The following is a 23635-nucleotide window of genomic DNA, read 5'->3' on the forward strand; positions in this document are numbered from 1 at the left end:
AAAAAACTTCACAGCACTGTGCATTCAGATGTTCAACGCCTGCCAGCCTTCAAGAGTGGGGACTGTTATTACATTAATCTTAGTACCTAACAAAGACTTTGGCAAGTATAAAGCATTCAGTATATGTTCATTGAATATAGTAAAAATGAATAACAGAATTTGTACCTTGGACTCTTGAGCTCCCAATTTATACCTTGGGAGAGAGAGTTCTCTTTAATCCCTACAATGCTCTAACTGCTTAAAACATGTTTGGAATGTCTTTCTTGGAGTGGCCTTCAAAGCTCATTTTTAAGCAATGCAAGGCAGTCGGTCAATATTTACTTTTAATTAAGCAAAATTATTTTCAGCTCTTTTATCCTGGACTACTTAGTTTTAGTTGCAAATGATTCAGATTAGCTCTTAAAGGAAAATTAATCTTTAAAATATGAACATTTGCCACTGCTGAAGAGATCCAAGACTGTGTGCCATAGACTCGAAGATAAGTGGCTTTTCCAAAATGCTTTGTATAATGAGGACCAGTCATTGAAAAGAATTTATACCCTGCCAAGGTAACCACTGTAAAGAAAATGCTCATTCTGCTGCAGAAGCTGTTTTCTAAAGAAAGCCAGGATCACTAGGAATAGTGAAATCCCATAGAGCAGAAATTAAAATGAAAGTGACAAAAGCCCGTGAAATGGGTTTTCAATGCTAACCATAAAACAAGCAAGAGCCTGTTGTTCTACAGGTAGCTACCAGCCTCTTGAGAGAACACTCAGAGCATGTGGGAGTGGGAAGAACATGAAGCAAGGCTCAGAGGTTGGTTCTAGTCCTTCTCTGATTCTAATCTGCGTAACCTGGAGCTCATTAGAGAGCCTTCTAGGCCTTGGGTTTTTGGCTGTTTCCTTATTTTTTTAGGATTTTATTTATTTATTAGAGAGAGAGTGTAACTGAAAGAGCAGAAACAGGGGGAGCAGCAGAAGGAGAGAAGCAGACTTCCTGCTGAGCAGGAACCCCCCCCATATGGGGTTCAATTTTAGGACCCTGACATCATGACCTGAGCCAAAGACAGATGCTTAACTAAATGAGCCACCCCCATACCCCAGTTTGTTTGTTTATTTAAGATTTATTTTGGGGCGGGGCAGGGGAGAGAGAGTGTGTGTGTGTGTGTGTGTGAGTGGGGGAGGAGCAGGAGAGAGGGAGAAGCAGACTCCCTGCTGAGTGTGGAGCCCAGTGCAGAGTCTGTCCCAGGACTCTGAAATCATGATCTATGCCAAAGTCAAGACACTTAACCGACTGAGCCATGCTGCTCATTTCTTTTCATAAATAAATTTCTTTTCATAAAATAATAGAAATAAATACCTAAGGATTCATTTAGTTCCAAAATAATCCCTCTTTTCCTTTCTTCCCCTCTCTGCATTCACCTGACAGAGATGTACATTTTAAAATAGCAATAGAGGGGCGCCTGGGTGGCTCAGTGGTTAAGCCGCTGCCTTCGGCTCAGGTCATGATCTCAGGGTCCTGGGATCGAGTCCCGCATCAGGCTCTCTGCTCAGCAGGGAGCCTGCTTCCTCCTCTCTCTCTCTCTCTGCCTGCCTCTCTGCCTACTTGTGATTTCTCTCTGTCAAATAAATAAATAAAATCTTAAAAAAATAAAATAAAATAAAATAAAATAGCAATAGAAACCTCTAACAAATAAGTCACAAAAGAGCTATCTATGAATAGGCTCACTCCTCACTGATTGGAGGAGAGGAAAAGGTGATTGATAAATACCAACTCTGTAGCAGTGACCCACCTACACCCCATCTCTATTGCCTTCAACGCTAACTTAGGGACTCAAATCAGAAATTTTTAAAAAACAGGGGTACCCAGGCTGAATACTGGGTTTTTAAAAACAGAAGACTTCTTGCTTACTATTTTAAATTTTCCTAGTTGTAAGCTACTTGAGGGCAGGGATGTTGCCATTTACATTCCTTTGCATTCTCCACAGGACCTACAAAAAGTAATAATTAGTTCGATGAACCCATGTTGATTGACAGTACTGTTCTTATGTGTCTATATATCAATCTGCTCTACCAAACTATGAAAACTGTGAGGATGAGTGCTGTGATTTCCCCATCTCTGAATTCCCAGTACCTCACACAGCCAGGGCCTGTGCATTTCAGCTGGTACTATCACTCACTCAGTTACCCACTAGTGGAGTGCTTCTGCAGCGACATCAGGTGCAGGGGATACAAAACTGAGTGAGACAAATGTACACAGTCCCTGCTTTCAGGGAGCTCACATTCTAGTGGAGGAAAAGAGATAATGAAAAGGTAACAAATCAGGTATTCCCTGATTTTCAAAAGTGCTCTGAAGAAACCTAGCAGAATGCGCAGCTAAAGAATAATGGGGGCTGGGTTTGGGGTCGGGGGACTCCTAATGGGAATTTCCAGGAAGACAGCTCTAAAGAAGTGATGGGTGGTTAGAAGTGGGTAATGTGGTGGACAGATGGCGGATTTAGGGAAAGCAGCCCAGGATGGGGGAGGGGGGTGTTAGGGGTGAGCATTTCTCCCTACGGCAGGATAGGCCCCCAAATGCCCTGGGACAAGAGCAGTTAGGAAATTACTGTAAAGCAATGTTATCTCGGGAGCATGGGGAAAAAAAAAAAAAAAAAAAAGCCTGCTGGTCTCATACTGCTGCTAAAATTACTCACTGGCCTCACCGACACCACATCCACCTCTGTGGTGCCCCAGCTCCCCACTAGATGTCGGCACCAAGTTCACATTTCACACCCTAGAGCTCAAAGTTTTCATCACTCCACCTCTGCCCCAAGAGTGCTTTTTTCATCTCTGCCTCATGGCCCACTGCTATGCAAGCCCATCTCTCATCAGCCCCGTTGTCTCCTTGCCACCTACCAACTACAAGTTTAAGAGCACAAGAAATACCATAAGGACATGCGGAAGGAACTTCAGTACCAGAAGGACATGGATGAAAAAAAAACAGTGACAAACAGACAAGCAGGCTCCTCTGTTCTGCTAGAAGAGTCAAGAACTAGAAGTTATGGGACCTAATCTCAATTCTGCCACCAACTTTTAAATACATGAGCAAGCCACATTCCCCTTTCAAAGCCTCCCTTTCTAAAAAATGAGGAGGGTAAGAGAGAATGCACCTAATGTCTCCTACACTTTGCTTCTCTAGAAACCAACACTTGAAGTAAAATCACCAGAAATTTTTAAAGGGAGAACTACAAACAGCCAGTGTCAAACTCAAAAACTGAGATTGCTAAAATAAACAATGGTAAGTCAGCACTGTGGAAGAATATAGTGCTCGAGGAGATGACAGGTTCAAATCCTGGCTCTGCATACTAGATACCTCCTAATGTCTCTTCCTCATCTAAAAAACAGGGCTAAAAATAAAACCTATCTCTTAAGAATTGTTTCAAGAAATAAGTACGATAATCTACATAGAACACTCGGTATGAGGTAAGCATGCGATAAAATGACAGTTATTACTATTAACAACATGACTGCTTACTGTGTGTCAGACATGAAGTTCTCACTGGGGCTCTCTCTAATCTATGCTGCACATAACAAATCAAAACTCCAGGGGTGGGGCCCAGGAATCTGTTTATGTAATAAGATCCCCAGAGGATTCTGAGAACCAGCGGGATTTGGCAAACACTTCCTTGAAACACACCACATCAATTCGGTTGCATCTTACTTACTTGCCTAGTGCGTTGCTGATCTGCTTATCCAGAACTCTCAACAACGCATAACCTGGTACAAGGGTCCTCTAAGATCTCACTGAACTCTTACTGAACTCTAGGCACCCCTCCACATGTACCACTTCACCCTAGCATGTCCAAAGGAAAACAAACTGCCAGCCTGATTTCCTAAATCAGCATTTCTAAAAATTAAGACAGATAATATGGAAGAGGATGTTAGGTGGGATGCACCCTACTTTTTTAATGCTCACATATTTCCTAAGACATTGCCATTTAAAAAGGTACCTTCTATTTTAATATAAGAGCACAGATCCTGAAACCATACTACCTAGTATTTATCCCACATCTGCCATTGGTTAGTTTACGATCTTGGGCAAGTTATTTAATCTCTGTATTTCCTAACTATAAAATAGATTAATAATAAGACCTATAGTGTTTACCTCATAGGGTTATTATGAAAATTAATTAAGTTATTATACAAATTGAAGAACTTAAGACTAAAACTTGGGGGGCGCCTGCATGGCTCAGTGGGTTAAATCCTCTGCCTTCAGTTCAGGTCATGATCTCAGGGTCCTGGGATCGAGCCCCGCATCAGGCTCTCTGCTCAGCAGGGAGCCAGCTTCCCCCCCCCCCCTCTGCCTGCCTCTCTGCCTACTTGTGATTTCTCTCTGTCAAATAAATAAATAAAATCTTTAAAAAAAACAAAAACTAAACTAAACCTTGGCACGTAATAAGCTTTATCTATTAGCTATTACTATTGTTATTCATGGCAAAAAATACTGGTTTTCCATTTACATAGTGATTTAATGTTCCCTTTAAATTACTTTAAAAATGAGTTCTTTTTAATACATAGTCAGGGGCACCTAGGTGGCTCCGTCAGTTAATCATCTGCCTTCAGCTCAGATCATGATCCCAGCCTCCTGGGACTGAGCCCTGCACTGGGCTCCCTGCTCAGCAGGGAGTTTGCTTCTCCCTCCCCCTCTCTTCCCTCCCACCCCTGCTCTTGCACTCTGCTCTTTCTTTCAAATGAATAAATAAAATATTTTTTTTCTTAAAGATTTTATTTATTTGAGAGAGAGAGAGCACAAGAAGAGGAGTTGGGGGGTGGAGAGGCAGAAGCAGGCTCCCCAACGAGCAGGGATGCCCATGCGGGGCTCAATTCCAGGACCCTGGGATCATGACCTGAGCCAAAGGCAGCCGCTTAATCGACTGGGTCACCCAGGTGCTGCTGAATAAATAAAATCTTAAAAAAAAAAAGAGGGACGCCTAAATGGCTTATGTCATATGTTCCCTCCTCCACAAAGCATTCCCTGAACCTTCTGTCTGGAAGAAATCATTATCTCCCTTGAATTCCTACAGTAATTTTAACTGTCACCTCTCTTAGAACACTTCTAATTTTATATTATTTATACATATGTTGTCTCCCTTACTTGACTTTAAGTTTCCTGAGAGTAAAATCCACTTCTGATCTGTCTCTATCACCTATAGCTCCTAATACAATGCCCTGATCGTAGCATCTGCTCAAACATTTGTGAACATGTAGATAGATAATCTGGTCCCGAGCAGGACGTTTCTGCCAGTGTGCAGAACCCCAAGCATTCTTACCACAACATCTTCCAAAATTTTAGTAGGGCAAGGTCTGGAATGAAATTCAAAGTGTTCATCTTCCGATTTCTTCTTTGACTCCCGTTCCTGGATTCTTTTCTCAATTTCCAAATCAAAGCCAACAGGCTGAGTGGGTGGCTTCACAGGAGGTTTCTTGGGCAAGATGGGCCCACCTTCAAGAATTCTGGGATCGAGTTCCCGTGCTTTGAATTTGTATCTGTAAGATGAGAGTTTAAATGACAAACACACACACACACACACACTGTTAATAAAAGCTACACAAACAACAAAGTAGGCCAAAACAAAAAAATAGTAATTATGATGATTATTCAAGCACAGCAAAATTCGACTCTCTCCATAGCCATTGTCTCTACCTCCAGAGCAAAGAATAAAGGAACCAGTCCTAACATTCCCTCTGCTTTAAAGATTGGGGTTTCTCAGGGCGCCTAGGTGGCTCAGTGGGTTAAAGCCTCTGCCTTTGGTTCAGGTCATGATCCCAGAGTCTTAGGATCAAGCAATCCTGGGATCAAGCCCTGAATCCGGCTCTCTGCTCGGCAGGGAGTCTGCTTCCTTCTTTCTGCCTGCCTCTGCCTACTTGTGCACTCTCTCTGTCAAATAAAAAAATAAAATCTTGGGGCGCCTGGTGGCTCAGTGGGTTAAAGCCTCTGCCTTCAGCTCAGGTCATGATCTCAGGGTCCTGGGATCGAGCTCCATATCAGGCTGTCTGCTCAGCAGGGAGCCTGCTTCCCCCTCTCTCTCTGCCTGCCTCTCTGCCTACTTGTGGCCTCTCTGCCTACTTGTGATCTCTCTCTCTGTCAAATAAATAAATAAAATCTTAAAAAAAAAAAAGATTGGGGTTTCTCTACCCAGAGGAAGCTGCCCCTCCTCAAAGTACAAAAAGGAATGAAAGCAGAAGACAGGAGACAAACTCCAGTGCTAACCACATTATGTTCTAGTTTTCTCCACCAACAATAGCTCTAATGAGCCCTTGGGTAGCCATAAAGGGTGAGATTTGCTTAAATGAAGCTCAGAGGACACTCCTTAATTGGAATCCTGAGTAAGTTCTCCCACCCCAACCTCTGCATTTGTTTTTTTAACCAGCTTATACTCCAGGATATCTCTATATTCCCGCTTCTAATTTTTTAATTATTGAGGCAGGAGCACAGACTGTAGAGAGCCTGTAACTCAAATGCCATTAAAAAAAAAAAAAAAAAATCCAATGGCAAGAAAATCAGCAACTATCCCCATTATAGAACCGAAAAGAAAGCAGATACTTAGAACTCTTCCTCAAATACTGCCGATGGGACTTACTGTTGCAGTTTCTCGAGTTCCTCTGCCTCCTGATCCGCTGCACTTTTGCAGGTCACAGGCCTTGTGCGCTGTTTGGTTTGCAGCACAGGAGTCTGTGGGTCTCTGGATAGCTTGACCGCAGCAGATTTGGAGGGTAACAGAACTGTAAAGCAAGATCATAGACATTCATCTAGCTCTATGAGACTGTGTTTTCTGTAGGTGCTGACTCAGTTAGCGCGTAATGCCAGATCAGAGCGGCGGCCCTCCACACTCAGCTCAGCTCATGTCAGTCAACCTGACAAACATGCAGCACCTTCTTGCCTGTCACTTTTTACTGAGGGGTATGATGAAGGCCGTCTTTGGGTAAACTCTATCATTTTCTGAACTTAAAATCCACTTGTGTCTGATGGACTCATCACTGCCTACACATGTACCAGTTTTCTATTGATAATGCCAATACTTTGGTTCTTATCAACACATAAGATTTTTGCTTATTCCAGCTTTAAAATAAAGCCTTTCTAAAGATCAAGTATTAACTCCCAATTTTGTCAATTCCCTTAAAGCAACTATATCAAAAAACCAAGAACACCTCTCACAGAAAGTCAAATAGAGAAAGTAAAAAAAAAAAAAAAAAAAAAAAAAAAGTCAAAGCATCAATCTTAAGACCGTCACTATCATTCATAGAAAACACTGATTCGCCTGACCAGGGCAAACTTGTCAATTTTCATAATTATGTAGAATGAATCCTTTACTTTAGATCTGATCACCTAATGGCAGGAGATACAAACCAAATCTATTTATTTTAGAAATAAGCCAGTCTTCAAGTATATATACAGCCATTATTTCTAACTATATAAAGCTTTAAATAAAAATTGCAGAAAATACACCAAACACAAAAATAAACTCAAAATTGATTAAGGACCTAAATGTCAGATCTGAAATCATAAATATCCTAGAAGAGAGCATAGGCAGTAATTTCTCTGACATTGGCCGCAGCAACATTTTTCTAGATATGTCACCTGCGTCAAGGAAATAAGAGCAAAAATAAACTACTGGGACTACATCACAGTAAAAAGATTTTGGACAGTAAAGGAAACAACAAAACTAAAAGACGACCTAGGAAAGGGATAAGATATTTGCAAACAACATATCCAACAAAGGGTTAGTATCCAAAATATATAAAGAACTTATACAACTCAACACCAGAAAACCCCAAATAATCTAATTTAGAAATGGGCAGAAGACATGAACAGACATTTCTCCAAAGAAGACATAAAAATGGCCAACAGACACATGAAAAGATGTTCAACATTACTCATCATCAGGAAAATGCAAATCAAAACCACAATGAGATTACCTCAAACCTATCAGAATTGCTAGAATCAACAACATAAGATGGGGCACCTGGGTGGCTCAGTTGGTTCAGCGTCTGCATTTGGCTCAGATCATGATGCCAGGGTTCTGGGATTGAGTCCCACATCAGGCTCCCTGCTCAGTGGGGAGTCTGCTCATCTCCCTCTCCCTCTGCCCCTACGTCTACTCATGTTCTATCTACCTCTCTCTCTCTGATAAATAAATCTTAAAAAAACAAAACAAAACGAAAAACAACACAAAAGAAACATGTGCTGGCAAGGATGTGAAGAAAAAGGAACACTCCCACACTGTTGGTGGGAGTGCAAACTAGTGCAGCCACTGCGAAAAATAGTAAGGAGCTTCCTCAGAAAATTAAAAATAGAACTACCACATGATCCAGTAATTCCACTACTGGGTATTTACCCAAAGAATACAAAAACACTAATTCAAAAAGATATGTGCACCCTATGTTTACTGTAGCATTATTTACAATAGCCAAATTATGGAAGCAGCCCAAGTGTCCATCAATAGACGAATAGATAACATAATATACATGTGTAATGTAATGATCTATTTATCTCTCTCACTGAGTCACCAAGTCCATTTTATTCACTGCTGTACCCTCTACACCCAACAATGCCTGGTTTGTAGTGGTAACCACGCAATCCTGAATGAATGGGATACTTTCATTTTCTATAGGTCACTAGCTGTACTGTGACACTGACACATGGCGAAGGTATAATCCCTGGCCAATTACTGATCAGGAGGATCAAGGTGGTTGATGGGTATAAGTAACAGATAGCCAGGGTAGGGTGCAAGAGTGCAGAGATGCTCAATGGTACATGTGTTGGCGGCATATAGGCACATGCCATACTGTAGTTTGAAAGCTAGGATTTCAACAAAAGGCAAATTTGTATAAGCAAAGGGAATTCTAGGGGAGGCTATAACATTGGTATAAAACTTACTATCATCCTTCCTGCTCCTCAAGTGATATCTGTTAGGGGTTCGTTTATGAAAGGCTTCGACCTGCTGTGCAAGGGGCACGTACGTAGAAGCTGTTTCGTCAAATGTTCTTTTCTTTCCTTGGGACAGGTTGAAAGGCTTAATAATGGTGCATCCCTTTGTTACTCTGGCCTGTAAAGAAAGAAGTTATTCTCCCAATGAAGTGTTATAGAAAAGCTCAGATCTCCCACAAGCCGCATATTTAGCTCAGAGGATCAAAAGAAAAAAGGCCTGTGGTGAAGCCAAGATTATTATTCTTAAATTTGTCAGTTCTTGAGCAAGAGTTAAAACTAGTCCATTCCCATCTTTTAAAAAAGGGAGAAAGGACGTAGCGCTTAACAAATGATCTGTTCTGCAATAGTAAATAAAGTGATTTTTCCCAAGCATGTCAATGTTTTAAAGCCAGCAAGAACAAGTCTTCTAAGAATTAGAAGGAAAAAAAAAAAAGCTGCAAAAGTATTGTCCTCATCCCCAATCTCGTTAAGAAAAAGCTGATTTGGGTTCTGGGTCTTTATCAGGCTAGAGAGCTGCCTGAATCAGAATCTCTGCAGATATCTTCCCCAAAACTAAGAGATGAAGAAGCCTAGTCCTTGGGTGACTGATTTTCATAAAACTGATCTCTGATTGGAAATAAAACTCTTTAAGGATTGATATCTCAAAGGAAGAAGCATAATCCCAGAGTCTGAGACTGCAAAGGACTGATTTCAACAAGCAATAATGCCCACCGCAAATGGATGTAGAAATTCTTATTACTTTTCACTTATTCTTTTTCACTTAGGATTCTTACTGCTTCTGTTAGGTATGAGTGATCTGCCCCAACACCATTTTTCCCCATAAGCCCTGTCATATATTCTACACAACTCTGTAGATTTAAGTTTTGTGGTTTTTTTCCCCCAAGAATTTTATAAAGCACAAACTGCAACAAGCTGGGACCTATAATTTGCCACACATAATTATTTTATGTGCTTTATGTACATTCTCAATTCAATTTTCACAGCAACTTCCTAAGATGCTTCCCAGAAAAACGGAGCGATTTCTCTAAGATCATACATAGCAAACAGGGCAAAGTGAGGATTTAGATCTATCTTAACTCAAAAACATGCTTCTCTCAATTATATTATTAGAAGTAGTGACCCAACTACTACACCTGAAATCCTTGCTAAGTTAGTATAAGAATATCCACTGAGCCCATCAACTTACAGGAGAAGGAGGATGTTTTCGCAGTTCGGATGTAAAATTCACTTCCTTATATTCCTCTTGATTCTTAGGATGTTGTTTGATTCGCTCATCTGTGCGGAAGTGGAAGTCAACTGATTTGGTTACTTGGCTCACTGATTTCTTCACAGGTTGCCCTGAGTGAAAAGCAGAGTAAAACACACAGGTAACACTAAGAATAGAGAGTATCAGTAAATCTCCTTTATCTAGTCCTTTTGGTATTTCTATCACCATGGATCTAACTTTGTTTGCTCTCTACACATCACCCAAACCTTGAAACAGTCCTCAGAGACACTACTGTATGTGCCTCATTCACGGAGTACTCTTGATTTGAGGACCTCGGGTCAGATGCAGATTGCAAAAAGGTGGCACAAGGGGAAAAGAATCCCAACCCCCAGGTGTGGTCATAGCTCTGGAGATGCACAGTAACTGGAATTCTTTTGACAGGAAAAGCTATAGATTGACTAGAAAAGCATACTTAACTAAACCTATCTAAGAGGGAAACCCTATAAACTCCAGGGGTGCTTTTTCAACCCCGTAAGCAGGGCTTTATAGCTTTGACCTCCACCAATAATAACTCTATTTAAAAGCAAAGCAGAGCTCTGACCCCTTGGATCCCTCAGTCCTGCTTTCCCTCTGTAGCTACAATTGGATTCACTCAGCTTTCTTTTCCTCTGTCTAGGATTAAAATGGGAACACAACAACAAAAAACTGGCCTGCCCAATGGCTTTATCTTCTGTCTCAGTCCTAATCCCTTCTTTTTCTAATACAAAGAAAAAGAATTAGGAAGAAAAAGGAGGGAGGAATTAATTTTACTTAAAGAAATGAGGGAAGGTCTCATGGAAAAAGGCCTCAAATGATGGCTGTGAGTCCTGTAATTAATTAGAGGCAGAGAAGAAGAGTGCACTCTAAGAAAGGCCCGGTGTATGTAATACTTTTTTTTTTTTTTTTTTTTAAGTAAACGCTTTGCCCAACTTGGGGGTTGAACTTATGACCCCAAGACCAAGAATCACATGCCCTATTGACTGAGCCAGCCAGGGCCCTGGTCCAATGTATATAGAACATTCTAGGGAATGGTCATGGGGATATAAAGGAAACCAGCTTTCTAATAAACATTATCTTTTTCTACTGACTACTAACCAAGGACACCTTTTTGCCTTTAGAAACTTCAAAAACCCTACGAAGATAATGAGAAGCACCCCTCATAAATCAGACTGAACAAGAGCCAAGCTGACCTATTCCGGCAAGAGCAAGTTTCTTGAATTCTTCATTCTTTTTCCGCATCTCCACCACTTCCTGTTGCATTTTCATTCTCTTCTCCAACTCTTGCTCCTCAGTACTTTTTAGAATCTTCTGCCTAAGGGCAAATCAGTAATAGAAATAAGAGGAGAGAAGAAAGAGGCTCATGATTCAAAATCGTATAAAGGTATTACATAGATTTGATTTTTAACCTGTGATAAGATAATCAGCAAAACCAAAAAGTATTCTCATAAATTGATATTGACTTAATTATGCAACACTATGAAAGAAAACCTGATTCACAATTTATATCAAAATATTGAAAATTTCTCAAAACAACAGCTAAAATAGACTATAGAAGATAATACAAAGGACTCATAAATTTGACTATACAGTGATTAGCTTTTAGGCCACAAGAAAAGGCAAGATTAAAATACCAGTAGAAAAATAAAAAATAAAAAAATTTAAAAAAATAAAATACCAGTAGAATTGGGAAGTATTTGCAAGAAATATGACAAAAGTCTACATAAAATACACACTGTGATTAAGAGAGGACAGACTTAGGAGAAAAACCAACCAGAGCTCAAATCCCTACCCTGTCATTTCATTTTCTGCCCATGTGATCTTTAGAAAATTATTTAATCCCTCTGAGCCTCAGTTACCTCTACTGTAAAATGAAGAATATAATTATTTATCCTCATAGAATATTTGTGACTATTAAATCGGATATTTCTGAAGTACCTAACACATAGTAGAAATTCAATTTAGAGTAGCCATTCTAAGCAATGAAAGTATCACTAAGACCACTTATAGATAAACAGAAAAGGAAACAGACAATTTACCCAAGAGGAAATATGCAAAATACATTTACATATCACATAAGAGAAAATATGTTTATAATAACAGTAATACAATCCTGTCAGTAATCAAATAAAAATTAAAATAAGTTCATGCCATCAACATTATATCAATTAAATTTGAAACAATTTTAAATGTAAAAAAACAAGTTCGATGTGGATGAGAGTACAAGGAAACAAAAATATTCATCCAGAGCTGATGGCACTGTAAATTCATACATATCTGTTTCGAAATAAAATTTGTGGGCCACCTGGGTGGCTCAGTCAGTTGGATGTCTGATTCTCGACTTTGGCTCAGTTCATATCAGTGTTGTGAGATCAAGCCCGCAACAGGCTCTGTACCGGGGCAGGGAGTCTGCTTAAGATTCTCTATCTCCCCCGCTTCCTCAAACCCTCCTCCCTCTAAAATATATATATATGTATTAAAAAATAAAGTCAAAATTAAAAAAAGAAACCAGGGCGCCTGGGTGGCTCAGCGGGTTAAGCCGCTGCCTTCCACTCGGGTCGCGATCTCAGGGTCCTGGGATCAAGTCCCATATCGGGCTCTCTGCTCAGCAGGGAGCCTGCTTCTCTCTCTCTCTCTCTCTCTCTCTGCCTGCCTCTCTCTCCATCTACTTGTGATCTCTGTCAAATAAATAAATAAAGTCTTTAAAATAAAAAAAATTTTAAAAAAAGAAACCAAATTGGTAATTAATATCAATAGCCATAATACTAGTCATACCCTATAATCAAGGAATTTCTCTTTCTTTAGCCTAAAGAAACTACTCAAAGAAAAGTCCCTGCCACTAAAGATGTTTGCTGATTATTTATAATGTGAAAAACTGGTAACTGCATTTTCAACAGGAAATAGTTAAATATAATTTGATAGACTATTAACTATTAAAAAAGGATAAATGTGAAGAATTTATGGTAGTACAGGAAAAAAAATGAAATAGTCTCATGGCAAGCAAGGAAAATAGAATCCAAAGTTGTATGTACACTAATTTTTTTTTAAAGATTTTATTTATTTATTTGACAGAGAGAGAGATCACAAGTAGGCAGAGAAGCAGGCAGAGAGGGGGAAGCAGGCTCCCTGCTGGGCAGAGAGCCCGAGGCCAGGGCTTGATCCCAAGACCCTGAGACCATGACCTGAGCTGAAGGCAGAGGCTTAACCCACTGAGCCACTCAGGTGCTCCTGTACACTGATTGTGAAAATATATTTTTTGCTTGAGTAAAGACCAGAAGGGAGCTTGGCAAAATTAGAACTATTCAATTCAGGTAGTAAGAACCTTTAATTTTTCCTTTTATATTTATTTTAATTTGCTTTTTAAAAAAATATCTTTTTTAAAATTTAATTCAATTAGTCAATATATAGTGCATCGTTAATTTTTGATGTAATGTCCAGTGATTCACTGTTACATATAAACATCCAGTGTTCATCACATCACGTGCCCTCCTTAATCCCCATCACTCAGTTACCCCATCCCCCCACCCACTTCCCTTTCCATAACGTTCAGTTTGTTTCCCAGATTAATTTGCTTTTAAAGTATATTTTTCTCAACTTTTAAGATGAGCATCCCCAAGATATAAAACAATTCACCTCACCATAGTTATAGCTTTATGAATTTCCCAAGTTCAATGTGCTCCAGACCGCAGATATACCTACTTACAATTTTACTCTATTGACTCTTAAAGTTTAAATTCAGGAAAGAAGCATACCTCACAGGTTGTATACAAGACACAGTATGTCTGCCCTTGGCTTTCTCTGGGGAAGACTCGTGTTTTTCTGATGTATCTTGGTGAGCACTGCCTTCTTCCTCTTCTTCTGGCTTCTTTTTGTTGTTAGAACTTTAGTTTAAAAGGACAAAAAAAACCTCTCAATTCACTAAAGCATGCCCTGCTGTACCCTCCTCCCCAAAACTACCACAAACGGCTTAAATTTTCTCATTCTTTAGGACAACAAGCATGTCTCACCCGCAAGATTCTTCCAATAGCACCATTGATCCTATGTACCAATGGATACAATGGGTAAACTTTGAGAACACCAATAGAAGTCAAGGTGAGAATTGTCTGATGATGGTTCAGGAGCGTGGGGAGGGATTCCAATGGCTCATTATCAAATGCACAAATGGCAAATAGCTAATTGCCTTCCCAATACCTACTCTACTTTCTTTCTTATTAACAGAACTCCAATTTTGTTTGGGGCAGCAATATCCAAAGGCAAAAGCACTATATTTGTTTCAACAGCCTCTCTTGCAATGAGGAAGAATCCAAGTGATCAGTAAGATAACTGAAGTATAAGCAGGGTTTCTGGAAATTTTTCACTTCTGTGATATAGGTGCTGCCCTTCTTCCTTTGCCATACCCTCCTTCTTCTCTTGAACGTGGATGTTATACTTAGAAACATAGCAGCTATCTTATGACAATGCCGCAACAAGCACAAGGCAGAAGCTAAGAAACAGAGCTGCCATCTTGAGTAACAAGTATGAAAAAAGCTAACGCAGAGATGTTGTCTGGCATTGTTCAGTCACTAAACCAAAGCCAACAGCAACTTCTCTGAAGCAAATAAATCACTAGTCCTTAAACTACTCTAGCTGAATAGGCTATTACTTAGAGCAAAATACATTCCTAACTGATAAAAAATAAGAATAAGCACCATTGCTATGAACCATGGAAGCAAGCAGGAGTAAAACCGATGCCAACTGAGAGAAGCTGTGGCTACTTACACTTTCATTTTTTTGGAAGGTGGAATTTCACTGATGATTACAGGAGTAGCACATCTCTTGGCTTTCATTTTTGCATGATGTTTTTCTTTCTGTTCCAGATCTTTCTGAGCAGAGAGTCTAGTAGATCTTCTATGATATAGGAATTGACAAAATTTATCTGAAATGAATACATCTACTACAGATATGCAATTATGCCCCACAAATGTGAAAGTATGTCAAATTGCCGAGGGCTACAGAGAGTTTAATGGTATTATTTCCACTCTAAAAACCTAATCTCTTCTTGTCTTACTGATAGCTTTTGAAATTTCATCATACAATGTTGGTACTTATATGTAGCCAATTTTTTTTAAGGTACTGGTAATCACCTAGTACCATTCTGTCCTTTTATAGGTAAAAGTCAACAAAGATTAGGTGACTTGACCCTGCTATATAGCTAATTGCTGTCAGACCTGACATTTGAGGTCAGGTATCCTGGTAATTGACTAAGGTGAATATTTTCTCCTCTTTTTTTTTTTAGCCACACTCCCCCTTTCTGGTAAAATATACCATATACCAAAAAAGAGCACAAAACAAAAATTAAGTTAAATGATTACAAAGTGGAAAAAAAAAAGGTTACAAAGTGAAGACTCATGAAATCACCACCCAGGTTAAGAAACAGAACACTGGGGGCGCCTGGGTGGCTCAGTGGGTTGAAGCCTCTGCCTTCGGCTCAGGTCATGATCCCAGGGTCGTGGGATCGAGCCCCGCATCGGGCTCTCTGCTCAGCGGGGAGCCTGCTTCCCCTCTCTCTCTCTGCCTGCCTCTCTGTCTACTTGTGATTTCTGTCTCAAATAAATAAATAAAATAAAATAAAATAAAGAAAAAAAAGAAACAGAACACTGGCAGCAGCTACTATCTGACTTGTTTTATAGTTATCATTACTTTTTCTTTATTGTTTTGCCATTTAGTATGCATTTCCATAAACATGGCACATTAGTTTGGAAAGAAAACAAAATACAAAGAATAACAACAACAAAGAAAACCCCTTTAGATAACAGAATCAGACTACTACATGTATTTATTTCTGTCTGGTTTGTTTCACTCAACATTATGTTTGTGACAATCAACCACTATAATTTATATAGCTTTAATTCAGTGATTTTCAATGCTTATATAACAGTCACTGCAGTAATATACCACTATTTATCCAGCTTACTGCCAAGTTTCATATATGTCTCCATGTGCACCATGTTGCTGTTGGATGTAAGTTGTAAGATTGTTAGGCCAGAGGGCATTGGTTATATCAACTAAAGCTGTTTTCCAAAGTGCTTGTACCAATCTATGCTTACCTTAGCAAGTCTATATTATAGTCTGCACTGCTCTACACACTCCTGAACACTTGGTATTTTCAGATGAGTTAATTTAGCTGGTATTGAGTAAAATCTCATTGTGAGAGTGGTTTTTTTTTTTTTTTTAAAGATTTTATTTGACAGAGAGAGAGTGTAAGTGAGCATGAGCAGAGGGGAAAAGCAAGGGGAGAGGGAGAAGCAGACTCACAGCTTAGCAGGGTTCCATGCGGGGCTCCATTCCAGGACCCCGGGATCATGACCTGAGCCAAAAGCACACACTTAACCAACTGAGCCACCCAGGTGCCCCTCATTGTGGTTTTAATTTGCTTTTCTCTGATTACCAATGAGATAGAGCAACTTTTCATATGTTTACTGGCCATTTGGATATCCTCTTTGATAAAGTGCTAGTTCAAGTCTCTTCTTTGTTTTCCACTGGGTGGTCAATCCTTTCCTGATCAGTAGGAATTCTTTACATACTATGAATATAAGCTCTTTGGTAGGTTTTATGTGTTAGATGTATCTTCTCCCACTCTGGAGGATGGCTTTTCACTCTCTTTATGGTATCATTTGATTAGATAAATATCTCAAGTACATCAATAGCCCTCCCCATTATGCTCAGTGCTTTTCTGTATACTATTTAAAAAAAAAAAAACCTTCCCTTATTCCAAGATCATAAAGATATTCTCCTTTACTTCCTTATAGGAGCTTTAGCTTTCATATTTAGATCTACAATTCCACATAGAATTGACTGTTTTGGGGTACCTGGCTGGCTCAGTCAGGAACATGAAACTCTTGATTCAGGGGGTTGTGGGTTTGGGCATCATATTGGGTCTAGAGTTTACTTAAATAAAGAAATAAACTTGAAAGAATTAACTTTTATATGGAGTGAGGTAGGGACCAAGTTTCATTCTATCTATCTGGATATCCATTAGTCAAGCATTGTTTGTTAAGGGGGGGAGGGAGCACTACTTCCCACAGATCTGTGGTAACATCTTTGTCATATATCATGTTCATATATGGGAAGGTGAATTTTTGTTTGATTCCACTGGGCTCACTAATCCTTGAGTATTATCATAAAGTTTTAATTATTGAAGCTTCATAATAATATGCCTTTCTATGTACTAGACACACTTCAAAAGTATCTAGCTATTCTCAGACCTTTGCATTTCTCAAAAACTTTTAGCATCAATTTATCAAAGTCCAAAGTGAAAACCATTGGGATTTTAACGGATATTGCATTGAATCTATAGATAACTTAGGGAGAATTAACATCTTTACAATACTGAGTCTCCCAATCCATAAATATGGTATGCCCTGCCATTTGTTTAGATCTTATTTAATTTCTCTTTTCTTTTTTGAAGCACTTTCTTTATAAAAGTCCTTAATTATAAAGACATTATTACATATTCAGAATTTTATGCTACTACATAGAGTCACAATTTTTAAAATCTTTATCATGGAGAATATCAAGCATATTTTAAATACAAAGAGAATAATATAGTAAACTACTAAGTACTCATCATTCAGTTTCAGAAATTATCAACTCATAGCCAATCATGTATCAGTTTTCCCTCCATCCATTCTCCTGGATTTTCAAGCAATTCCTACTAACGGTCTATCTTTCATCTGCAAATATTTCATATTAATCACTAAAAGAAAGTACTCATAAAAAAATATATGGAGGGGCATCTGGGTGGGTGGCTCAGCTGTTTAGCCTTTGGCTCAGGTCATGATCTCAGAGTTCTGAGATAGAGCCCCACTTGGCTCCCTGCTCAGCAGTGAGTCTGTTTCTCCCTCTCCCTCTGTGATCTCTCTCACTCTCTCTCAAATAAAAATCTTTTTAAAAAAATAATACATGGGGGCGCCTGGGTGGCTCAGTGGGTTAAGCCGCTGCCTTCGGCTCAGGTCATGATCTCGGCGTCCTGGGATCGAGCCCCGCGTCGGGCTCTCTGCTCCACAGGGAGCCTGCTTCCCTTTCTCTCTCTCTCTGCCTGCCTCTCTGCCTACTTGTGATCTCTGTCTGTCAAATAAAATCTTTAAAAAAAAAAAAAAATAATAATAATAATAATAATACATGGAATAATAAAGAGCAAATTTATTCAATTAAGGAATGAAGTAATGGATGTATTGAATGAGTAATAAAGAGTGTATATTATAAAAAACAGACAAAACACAAAACTACAACTATGTGAAGGCACTGGAAAGTGACCAAAAGCAGGCAGAAAACAGGAACATTTATTCATGAAAAACAGCAACTGCAAAAGGTAAGTATTATGAGTTAGTAGCTTTTTGGCCTGAGGTACTCCCCAAACATAGCAGCTCCAGGAGCAGAAAATTCCAGTCTCACTGGCTAGAGATAGCAGAAGAATTCAAGGCCAGTATAACAGCTGGAAATTTAGAGGAAAATCCTAAAAGCAAAAGAGCTACAGAAAAGATGTCATTCAAAATCTGAGCAAAAACTCTGTATAATTCCTGCCTGACAGCTAAACCATTTGTATTTTAGGGAAGACCTAGGAAGCCCAGCAAAAAGGCAAGCAGAAACTGATGAGGAGTCCATCCTTTAAAGTCATAACTGTCTAGATAAGATTGGTGAGTTTGCTGCTTTTTTTGAAGTAGATTCCCCACTGTGTATATAGAAGGATGGCACAAAGATAACATCTCACTAGCTTGAGGTGTCAGTAGACAAACATCAGAGCAGGCAGAAAGGCTGAAAATTTAGAACTTCAGAAGCAAGACAACCACAGAGGATGAACACTTAAACCTAAGTATAAACTCTACTCAGAGTCTTGGTTGACCTCTAACCTTTGCAGACCCAGGGGAGACCACAGGGAGCCAGACTAAAAAAGCAGCAGCTACATATGCAAATACATGAATAACCAATAATCCCATGAAAATGTGGATCAACATCATTAGCCATCAGAAAAATGCAAATTAAAAACAATGAAATATGACTGAAAAGACTGACTATCAAGAGTTGGCTAGGGGTGTCTGGGTGGCTCAGTGGGTTAAGCCACTGCCTTCGGCTCAGGTCATGATCTCAGGGTCCTGGGATCGAGTCCCGCATCAGGCTCTCTGCTCAGCAGGGAGCCTGCTTCCTCCTCTCTCTCTCTCTCTGCCTGCCTCTCTGCCTACTTGTGATCTCTCTCTGTCAAATAAATAAATAAAATCTTAAAAAAAAAAAAAAAAAGAGTTGCCTAGGATATGGAACAACTGAAACTCTCATATATTGTTAGTGGGAATATAAATGGGACAATCACTTTGGAAAACATTCTGGCTGTTTCTTATAAACATACATTTAACCTTATGGCCCAGCAATTGCACTCCTAAGTATTTACCCAAAAGAAATATATGTCCTCAACTACTCATAGCAGCTTTATATAGCCCCAGACTGGAAACAACCCAAATGTCCTTCATCTGTTGAATGGATAAATAAATTGTGGCGTATCCACTCAATAAAAATTATTATCAGCAATAAAAAGAAGCAAACTACCAATACATGCAATGACATGGATGCATCTCAAAAACAAATGCTAAGCGCAAGAAGTCAGATAGAAGAGTACATATAATTCCATTTACAAAAATATCTAGAACAAAAAATAAATAAATAATAAATAAATAAATAAATAAATAAAAATATCTAGAACAAGACAAAATAATTTATGGTGACAGGAATTGGAAAAGTGGTTGCCTCTGAGTGAGAAGGTGAGAAGGCAGAAGAAGCAGTTTAGTTTGACTATACAGGGATAGGAATGATAGAACTTTCTGAAGTGCTGGAAATTTTCTATATATTTTGGTTGTGATTGCATGGTGGTATGTATTTGTCAAAATTAATCAGACCAGGGGCTTTTGGGTGGCTCAGTGGTTTAAGCCTCTGCCTTCAGCTCAGGTCATGATCTCAGGGTCCTGGGATCGAGCCCCACATTGGGCTCTCTGCTCGGCACGGAGCCTGCTTCCTTCTCTCTCTGCCTGCCTCTCTGCCTACTTGTGATCTCTGTCTGTCAAATAAATAAATAAAATCTTAAAAAAAAAATTAATCAGACCATACAATCAAGACTATATATTTTACTATATGCAAATTATTACCCAGCAAAATTAGTTAATTTTATTTATTTATTTATTTATTTATTTATTTGACAGAGAGAGATCACAAGTAGGCAGAGAGGCAGGCAGAGAGAGAGAGAGAGAGAGGAGGAAGCAGACTCCCTGCTGAGCAGAGAGCCCGATTCGGGACTCGATCCCAGGACCCTGAGATCATGACCTGAGCCGAAGGCAGCAGCTTAACCCACTGAGCCACCCAGGCACCCTAAATTAGTTAATTTTTAAAAATGGGTTGAGAATCATAAAATCTAGAAAGAAAGACAAAGCACGTCCATACAGAACCATTTAGACCATTACTTAAATTCAACATACAGTGATACTATAAAGTCAAGAGAAGAATTGCTGGGTGTCTTTAGGGAGAAATGGCTAAGGGATGAGATACCAAAATTAAAACATTTATTTGTGGTAAAGCAACCCCTTCATGGAAAAATTATTATGACACACTAAGGCCTTATTGATTCTTAACTATTCTGTGTTGAAGAAGTTTTGGCGATCTTTTAGCCTACTGAAACCATGTGAAAATAAAATAATAGGGAATTTGCCTGACTGTCTATACCTTCCTATCCCAGCTGCCATGTCTTTCCAGATTAGGCAACTCTGGAGTCAGAAAAATCTGAGATTTGAGATTAACGGCACTAATGTTTTACCTCTTATTATGCATTTTGATAATGTGGTATCATTTACGAAGTACTGTCACATACTATCTTATCTGGCCCTTTCTGACAAGAAGACTGAGGGATATGGTTATTCTCAGTAAACTGAGATTTTGAGTGGTAGAGGTACCTGCCTTAAAAACAAAACAAAACAGGGACGCCTGGGTGGCTCAGTCGGTTAAGCCACTGCCCTCAGCTCAGGTCATGATCCCAGGGTCCTGGGACTGAGTCCCGCATCAGGCTCCTTGCTTGGCAGGGAGCCTGCTTCTCTCTCCACCTCTACCTGCCGTTCTGCCTCCTTAAGCATTCGCTCCCTCTCATTCTCTCTCTCTCTGACAAATAAATAAAATCTTAAAAAAAACAAAAACAAAAACCACTCAGGTCTTCTAACTCTGAGAGTAGCTGGATTCCTGTCACACCATCACTTCCAAAAAGCATTCAGAATTCAGTCATGAAAGATAATTTTAGCAACCATACACAAATCATACACTAGTGAAGACACTAACACTTTCCTGAATTCTGAAGAAATCTCTAATAAGACACTGGGTCCCTTTTCTGTAGGACTCATTCACAACCTAAACATTGAACAGAAACCACAGAATCACCCAGTAGCAATCTCTTAAGATCTCTTGTGATTTATGGTTGACTGAGATTTCACAGAATTCTTTGATTAAAACAGGCTTCTTTATTCGGGACACCTGGGAGACTCAGTCAATTAAGCACCCGACTCTTGATTTTGGCGAAGATCATGATTTTACGGTGTGAGATCAAGCCCCACATCTGGCTCCACACTCAGCACTGAGTCTGCTTGAGATCCTCTCCCTCTACCTCTTCCCCCACTCACATTCTCACTCTTTCTCTCAAATAAATAAATAAATAAAATCTTTTTAAAAATAATAATAAAAAATAAAATTAAAAAAATAATAAAATGGGCTTCTTTATCAAAAAAGATTAGGATAAGCTTATATGATGCTATCCTCAAAAGGCAATATCCTTATTACAACATGAAGCTTTGCAAACTGTAACTTCATCACTTCTGAGCAACAATACATATTATCTATATATAAATAATATCATTTGCCATTCCTCTTCCTTGAAGATATTCTAGGTAACATCAAGGTATAAAGCAATAGGGGTGTCTGGGTGGTTCAGGTGGTTGGGCATCCAACTCCTGATTTCAGGTCAGGTCAGATCTGAGGGTTGGGAGACTGAGCTCCGCATCGGTCTCCATGCTGGGCTTGGAGCCTGCTTAAGATTCTCTCTCTGTCCCCCACCCCACACTCACTCCCTCTCTTTAAAAAAAAAAAAAAAAAAAAAAAAGGATACTGATACAAATACAACATTCAAAGACATGAAATGTTTTTAGATCACTAGTGTCAAGACTGCAGCTTAACCACTCCACCCATCCTTTCATTCATTCAAGTATTTATTCACCTTCTGCTCCTGCCAGACACTGTCAGGGACAGTAATAATACATAATGTTTGCCCTTATGAAATGTACTTACAACCTATAATCGGGAAAAAAATCTGCCATATTTACACAATTTACACAAGTAAATTACAATCCATATTGATGGTGCAAACAGCAAGGGCTCTGGAAATGAACTGATCAGTCTGAATTCTGGCTCTGATACAAACTTCAAGCAACTTAGTACCTCTAACTTGTTTATCAATAAATTAAGGATACTATCTACAACTCATAAACATTATGAAGATTAAATGAGGTAATATAAAGAGTCTAGTATAGTAGGTATTATAGTAGGTAGTATAGTCTAGAATAGTAGGTATTCTGACAATAATTATTCTTTGAACATCATTAATATAACCACCACTTTGAGTCCTGAAACAGTCTTACCTCTGAGGCTGCACTGGAGTATATTTTGAGGTGGTTCCCTTGACTTCCAAAGAACAAGCATTTGATGGAATGGACTGTTCCGCCAGATTTTCTTTTTCTGCCTCTTTGTAATAAGTATTGTCAACTGTGGGAGAGCAAAAACTAGTCAGTACTCAGAATCCCAAGGAAAACGTTGGAGAGACATGTAGATACATACATATCTATGTGTGTGTGTGTGTGTGTGTGTATCCCTTCTAAGTAGTGGAACCATTAGTTCCGGTGACATCTTATATGGAAGTCCAATTTATAAAATCTACTTTGATTGAAGCAGAAATGTAGGATCTAAGGCCTATCTGCCAGCCTAAGTCACCAACTCAGAAAAAAGCAGCTCTGTCTTTAAATGCTGATACAATCAGATTATCTGGCATTATGGGTATACCCATCAGCTTTTCTCCCCTACAGAAATTAAAAAACACTGAAAGTTAAAAGATATAGCATCTGAGAAAGGGGAGATAAGGGCATGAAGGGGAAGGAGTTACTTTATCATAAAATATTCTTATGTTACCATGGCCATAATGGAATAGAAACAAAAAAGTACTATAAGAATAAGGAGAGAAAAAAAAATAATAAGGAAAAAGAACAGTCAAGTAAAGGGGAAGAAATAGCATTTGCTGGTATAGCTTATGAACTGAGCCTTGACAAAAGAAAAAACCCTAACCAAATAAATGGAAGAAAAGTTAGGCTATGAAAACACACTTCATGCATTATTTATTCC

The 23635-nt window shown here is 39.1% G+C and overlaps 1 protein-coding gene across 5 annotated transcripts in view; it reads right to left on the reverse strand.

Moving 5' to 3' along the window:
* The window catches only part of TPX2 (TPX2 microtubule nucleation factor), a 57527-nt gene that overhangs the window by 12074 nt on the left and 21818 nt on the right, over positions 1-23635 (reverse strand). For all 5 annotated transcript variants that reach the window (XM_059133616.1, XM_059133611.1, XM_059133612.1 and 2 more), the window contains exons 4-11: positions 22882-23005; positions 14948-15076; positions 13942-14070; positions 11383-11504; positions 10133-10284; positions 8896-9064; positions 6599-6740; positions 5288-5504 (exon numbers count right to left, since the gene is read on the reverse strand). In XM_059133616.1, the coding sequence (XP_058989599.1) occupies positions 5288-5504; positions 6599-6740; positions 8896-9064; positions 10133-10284; positions 11383-11504; positions 13942-14070; positions 14948-15076; positions 22882-23005 (1184 nt within the window). The remainder of the gene's footprint in view (positions 1-5287; positions 5505-6598; positions 6741-8895; positions 9065-10132; positions 10285-11382; positions 11505-13941; positions 14071-14947; positions 15077-22881; positions 23006-23635) is intronic.

Source organism: Mustela lutreola, chromosome 9, assembly GCF_030435805.1.
Source record: "Mustela lutreola isolate mMusLut2 chromosome 9, mMusLut2.pri, whole genome shotgun sequence".
NCBI lineage: Eukaryota > Metazoa > Chordata > Mammalia > Carnivora > Mustelidae > Mustela > Mustela lutreola.